Here is a 6,342-nt window from a genome sequence, read left to right as displayed (position 1 = left end):
CAGACAGAGAGATTTTCCACCTGTGCAGTGTTCATGAGCTGAACTCTGGAGAAAAGCAGGAGCAAGGCAGAAGCTCAGAGGTGAAGAGTTATCTCAGGGGCATGTGCTGTTTCTTTTACAGACTCTGCTGATCCTGAAGCACTTCAAGAATAGTTAAACAATTGTTAAATAGTACTTTATCTTCAGGCTGGATAACAGCACAAGCAGCCACTGGCTGCCTAGTGACAGGCAGCTCCATAAAAACACCCACTCAGGAGAGAGGGAGTTGGGATGCCTTGGCCTAATCCTGACGGTACCGCACACCTGGACTCATTCCAGCTGCTGACATTCCCAAACCTGTGAGCTTAAAATGAAACTCTGACTTTCTGGCTGTTCAGGCCTAGTTTGCAAAGACACAGAGCACAAATGTGCCACATCTTGGCTCTGGGCTCCTGGAATTGCAGCTTGGGATGTCAGGGACCCAGGCCTGGAAATGTTGGACTTAAATCTGTGGGCTGAGCAAGCATCCACTCCTCACCAGCAGTTTCTCTGGAGGATCTGCCAGCATGTGGCCCAGGACTGTGGGGGCTGAGAGTGGGACTCTACCAGAGTCCCTGAGACTCTACTGAGAGTGGGACTGCCCCTCGGGGGAGCTGGTGGGGAAGAGGAGTGGGCAGGAGCTGGCAGCAGGACAGGGGCAGAGCAGGAGCGTGGCTTGTGCACAGGACGCCGCTGGCTCAGCGTGACCCAGGAAATTAAATGAGGAGAGAGAAGGGGGCTGGCTTTCTCCTTGGGTGTTTGTTTTTATACACTGAATTTCCTGCTTGGGGAATCTAAGGGCACCCCACAGCCCTCCCCAGGCTGTCCCAAAGGTGGAGGCGGGCTGTGGAGCAGTGGGCTGCCCGTCTGACTCCGATGGAGGAAGAAGCGTTTACGGTAGAGGTGACCTTTCTAAATCCCTGCTTTGGACAGACATTTCCAATAAGTGCTGAAGAAAAGCCTGCCAGTTCCAGCTTTCTCAGCCTGCTCTCCATTTTCCTTCCATCCTCTCCAGGCTGAATTTAATCCGAGAAGGTTCCTTTGAGCTTTTGTGTGTTGCTGGGGGAGATGTGGGCGCACAAGGGATCGCGTTACAACTTTCATTTCCTGAAATGTTTGAGGGAACATCCAGGGTTTTATCCACACATCAGGCAAAGTTGAGGGCTCGGATTTCAGGTCTTGTCACTCAGCTGTCACCAAACAAATGAGCCTCTCAGAGCTGGAGACGGAGAGAGCTACCTGCTATTCATGACCCCGAAAGCAGGTGATCACTCATGGGAAAAGCAGGTAGAATTAATCATTCTGCTGTTCTCCATTTCCTCCCCCTTTTTTGGCTGACCTGGACACAGTGTGAAATCTGTCCTGGGGGGTGAACGGAAGTGGGGGGGGGGGGGGAATTAACTCCTTCCTGCCGGTAGAAATACAAAGCAGAGCGAGGTGAGAAAGAGCTCCAGGCTGCCTCCCCAGGCTGGCTCTGCTGTGAAAAGCTTGCTGCGAGGTCAAGCCTAATCGAGGAGAGCTCAGCAACCTGTGCCTGGCTCAGCTCCAGGGTCTCCCTGCTCCTACCTGACGACTGGCCAGGGAGTTATTTCCAGGGGGATGCCCTCAGCACCCTCCATCCCTCCTTTCCACCATCCGCCTGTTGCCAACCTCATCCCTCTCCCTTTTGGGGAAATACAGAGCCGGGGGGTGGGTAGGGGTCTGAAGCCGGGGGCCTGAAACTACCCCCAGTCTAGGCAGGTGTGTGCTGGAAAGGGGGATTTGGGCAAGGGGGGCATCCCATGGCATCTTCCCCAACCCTTTGACAGCCAACCCCTTCCCTGCCTGCAAGCGGGAAGCGCCTCTGCGCTGTTTGCTGTGAAAGTAACTCCTGGTTTGCGAGTCCTTGCTTGGCTTTCCCGCCGTGCAGGGCTGGAGCCCCGGGCAATATTTATCCTTCCTCTTCAACGAGCCCGTGGTTTGGGAAAAAAACGGAGCTGGAGCTTATCCATCCTCGAGGCGTAGAGCCCACAGCTGCTCTCCCTAGAAACCTCCTTCGTTTCCCCGGGGGTTCCCCCTTTTCTGCCCGAGGGGATGGGAGCGGCTGCGCTGCTTTGTGACGGATCACGGTGGAGCTGGGTGAGAGCCCCGGGAAGGGCGAAGAGGGCGAGCCTGGACCGGAGGGCACGGACCGACCTGTCCATCCCCTAAGGTCCCGGCGGGTGGCACAGCGGGACCGGTCCCTTCCCCAGCCGGACAGCCGAGGTCGGGGTCGCCGCACACCGAGAGAGGGAGGTCCATGCTCCCCCCGCAGCGCCGGCTCTTTCCCCGGCTCCTTCCGCGGCCGCAGATGAACTCAAGCAGCTGCGCGGCCCCCGCGCGGTTTGCGCGTCCATGAGCGGGATTTGCGCCCTCCGCCCTTGCCCCCACGAGCCAGGCGCTGTCCCGGCCGGCCGGGAGGTCCCCCCCTGCCCCGGCCATACCCCCCCAAAAGGGTCGTGGGAGCAGGAAGCCTGGCGGGATCTGCGCCGGGTCCCCCGAGGGGGCGGCCGGGGCCCGTCCGGAGGGAGGAGAGAAACTATCCCAGAATCCCGGGCCCCGGCTCCCGGCTCCCCCGCAGCCGGAGCCGAGGAGGGCGAGGGGTGGGCACGGATCCGCTGCCCCGTCCGGCCACGGGTGGGGGTTCCGCGAGGGGCTCTGGAGCGGGGCCGGGGGCCGGGGCCCGCTGAGGATCGAGCGGGAGGGACGCGCAGCGCTCTGGCCGGGCAAGACCCTCCTGCAGAGGGTGACATTTCTCCACGGCCCAAGACCCCGAGCACAAACACGGCAGAGACATAAATAAACACGCACTTAATGATGCAAAACGCTAACAGGGAGGACCGGCACCAACGAGGCCCTGACGGGGCGAGCGGCGGGGCCAGGCGCTCCCTCCCGGCGGGGCACCGGGCTATCTCGGGGCGACCGCAGGCAAAACGGGTCCTCCGGCCGCGTCCTTGCTCCCTTACGAAGCCACCGCCTTCCCCGCAGCCCCGAACCTCCGCTGCAGCCCGTGGGGAGGGGGTGAGGGTGGGCAGAGGGGCACGGGCTCGCCCCTGCAAAGAAAAGCGCAGCCTGGGTGTTCTGCCATCAGCATTGTTTAATTTAGACTGTTTAGGTACAATAGAAAATAAACCCGAAAGCACATGCGATTTTTGGTAACAAATACTCGAGACAGGCAGCGTCATCCGCGGGCTCTCTGCAAGCCGGAGGAGGAAGGCGGCGAGCGGGCACAGACGGGAGAAGGCAACGGGGAACTGGCGGGGCAGTTTAGGAGAAAATGGCTGTCGACTTTTATTATTACTATTATTATCCTAATTTTTAGCCACATTGATGCATTTCACCACCGAAGAGGAGAAAGGTGGGGGACGTGGGTCCACGGGAGCCCACTCAGTATCTGCCTCGCACGGCCGCGGTCAGACACAGGCACTTCGTAAAACTCTAATACTGCAGCTTTTGATTTTTTTTTTCCACTCTTTTTTCTTTCTTTCTTTCTTTTTTTTTTTTTAATTTAAACTATATCGAAATCTCTTTGGTAAGGCTAAATATGAAAAATGTAAACGTAACTTCCCCTCCCGCCTCCCACTCTGACACAGGGCTCAGCACAGCGGTTCTCTCCCTCTGTCCCCGTCCCAGCTCCTCGAGGACCGGGCCAGGAAAGAGCAGGGATGCGCTGGCAGACCCTGCCCCACCGCGCCCGCGGTGCTGGGATTTATTTGGGTGGAATCGGATCCAGCTGGGGTTGGGGTTTTTATTTTCTTCCCCCCCCCCCTTTTTTTTTTTTTTTCCTTTTTTTTTTTTTTTTTTTTTGTAATTCCCGTTGGGACTTCATTTGAACTCGAAGGGCTGGTGAGGGTTATTGCTGCTCTCTGCGTTTGGCTACGTGGAAAAAAAAATAATTAAAAAATCGTGGTGATGGTGGGAAGCGCTGGGGGGGAACTGGAGCAAGAGCCGATGTGGGGTTGTGTGAAAAGAGCCGATAGTCCCGTTAAGAATCAGCGGGTGAGCTGTAAAACCGGGTGCTGTCCTCTATGTACAACCCAGAGCCTCTGTCCCCGAGCAGAACCTCCTCTCCGGATACTCCGGCCGCCCGCCGAGGCCCTTTAGGATCCCAGATCCACCAGGCTGGACGTGAGGGGTCCCAGCAGCGAGTCCTGGAGCTGGTGGCCTTGGAGGCTGTGAGGGGTCTGGGATGCGGCTAAGCCGCTCAGGGAATAGCCGGAGCTCCTGGCGTGGTTGAGGTTCCCCTGCAAGAGCAGGACCGAGTTCTGATCCGGGCTTTGGGGAGGAGAAAACTCTTCCTCGGAGCTCGACATGAGGGGTTTGCTCCCATCCAGAGGCGAGAGTTGGTTCGGTTTGTTGGTGGCCGCATTGTTGTTTTCCGTGTTCTCTCTGCGGAAAGGCAAAAAAAAATATATATATATAATCCCACAACGGGGATGTTAGGGCTGGCATGAGGCGGCGGGAATGGGCATTGTGCTAATGTCCCCCGTAAACCCTTCGCGTTTAGTTCCAGCGTGGGAGCAGATGCTTCTCAAGGGGGGAAAATAAGCCTTATAATTTCATAACGGATGGTCCCTATTTCTTTTACACCTCCTACAAATAGGTACACTGAACAGACCGGTAATTTAGGTGAGGAGGGAAAATTGGAGGAAGGGATTTTTTTGAGGGGCGGCTTTTCTTTCTTTTTAATTGAAAATGAAAGTGCGGCCCGGGACGAGCAGGGTGGGGGACTTTGTCTAGGAGGCTCAGTGTGGAGGTTGCTGAAGGAGATGCCCTCCGTAGCTCTCTGCCTCGCCGGGCCGAGCGGCCACCTCGCACCGAGGCCACCGCGTCGCCTGCCGGGGTGGCCTCGGTCCGGGGCGGCGGCCCGGCCCGGCCAGCGCGTCCTCATCCCGGTCTCCCTCTGGTTCCCCCCACCTCTCCGTCCCGGAGCTGCATCTCTCTCCTCCGGGCTTCAGAGCTACCCTGCCCGACCCCCGACAACACACGACCCGGCATTCCGACCGCTTCCCGGAGGCTCCGGGTCCGCATCGCTCCCGGTTTCCTCGGGGAGGCAGGCAGCAAACAAAGGCGGCGGAGCGGCCTGGAAGAGGACGGTGAGCGGCTCGTTGTTCCCCCAGGGCAGGTGAGGTCGAGTAGATCTCGGGTGAAAAACCCATTTGGGTTTCCACGGAAGGGGAAAACACAACGCGGTTTACGAAAAAAAAAAAAAAAAAAAAAAGGGGGGGGGATTTGGAGGGAACCGTGTGTTTTCGTCGCTCCCATCCGGCTCCGGGAACTCGCCGCGCTCTCGGAGCAGCTCCCGGGGTTCCCAAACGCCCTCCGCACAGCGGAGCAAGGAAAAAATCGGGGGACGGAGGGGTGGCACGTACCTTTCCTTCGCCTCCGCCGCTCGGTCCCGTTGCCTCCTGTTCTTGAACCAGTTGCTGACCTGGGTAGTGGTGAGACCGGTGGCTTCCGCCAACTCCCGCTTCTCCCGGGGGGACGGGTAGGGGTTGTGGGCGTACCATTCCCGCAGCACGCCCCGGGATTTCTCCTTGAAGCAGTAGCTGGTTTCCTCGCCATCCCAGATGGTGCGGGGCAAAGGGAATTTTCGGCGGACGCGGTATTTGCCGACGGCGCCCAAGGGTCTGCCCCGCAGCTTCTCGGCTTCCACGTAGTGCGCCTTCAGCCAGAGCTGCTGCAGCTTGGGGTGGTTGTGGGGGGAGAACTGGTGGCTCTCCAGGATCTTGTAGAGCTCGCGGAAGTTGCCGCGGTGGAAGGCCACCACCGCCTTGGCCTTGAGGACGCTCTCGTTCTTGTGCAGGTGGTCGCAGGCCGGCAGCGACCAGAGGAACCGGCCCAGCCTCTCCAGGTTCCCCCCTTGCTGCAGCACCTCGCAGACGCAGGCGACCTGCTCCTGCGTGAAGCCAAACGACGGCAGCATCGACATGGCCGAGCGCGGCGGCGGCCGCAGGAGGACGAGGAGAAGGAGGAGGACGAGGACGAGGAGGAGGCGACGGGCACCCCGCGGGAGCGCGGCGGCGGAGGGGCGCGGAGTAGGCGCCCGCCGGGCCCGGTCCCGGTGCTGATCCCGATCCCGGTGCCGGCCCCAGAGCGGGGAGGCGCTGCGGCAGCCGGGGGCGGTGTGTCGGGCGAGCGGGGATGCTCGTCGCGGTGCCGGGGGGACTTTGTCCCCGCTCCGCCGCCGCCGCGCTTAAAGCGCCCGAGCCCCCGCGCCGCGCTGATTGGGCACCCCCGGCCCGGCCCGGCCCAGCCCGGCCAGCCCAGCCCAGCCCAGCCCGGCCCGGCGGGCAGAGCCTCGGC

The 6,342-nt window shown here is 60.0% G+C and overlaps 1 protein-coding gene across 1 annotated transcript; it reads right to left on the bottom strand.

Moving 5' to 3' along the window:
* Positions 1-3,115: 3,115 nt before the first annotated feature.
* SIX1 (SIX homeobox 1) lies at positions 3,116-6,255 on the bottom strand. The gene is made up of 2 exons (XM_042047991.1): positions 5,409-6,255; positions 3,116-4,425 (listed from the first exon to the last, which is right to left on the bottom strand). The coding sequence occupies exons 1-2, from the start codon at positions 5,966-5,968 to the stop codon at positions 4,137-4,139; spliced, it is 849 nt and encodes a 282-aa protein (XP_041903925.1). The 5' UTR covers positions 5,969-6,255; the 3' UTR covers positions 3,116-4,136.
* Between the last annotated feature and the right edge of the window lie 87 nt (positions 6,256-6,342).

Source organism: Corvus kubaryi, unplaced genomic scaffold (assembly GCF_017639235.1).
Source record: "Corvus kubaryi isolate FWS band 111438036 unplaced genomic scaffold, C.kubaryi_AGA036_p1.0 66, whole genome shotgun sequence".
Classification (NCBI taxonomy): Eukaryota; Metazoa; Chordata; class Aves; order Passeriformes; family Corvidae; genus Corvus; species Corvus kubaryi.
Note: the sequence above shows the minus strand (reverse complement) of the source record. Positions and strands in the feature narration are given on the sequence as shown.

Bases quoted from the DNA above. Each gene is read 5' to 3' on its own strand.
- SIX1 (XM_042047991.1), bottom strand. From the start codon at position 5,968: ATGTCGATGCTGCCGTCGTTTGGCTTCACGCAGGAGCAGGTCGCCTGC. The intron at 4,426-5,408 runs GTACGTGCCACC...GCCTTTCCGCAG, and splicing joins GCGGCGGAGGCGAAGGAAAG to AGAGAACACGGAAAACAACA.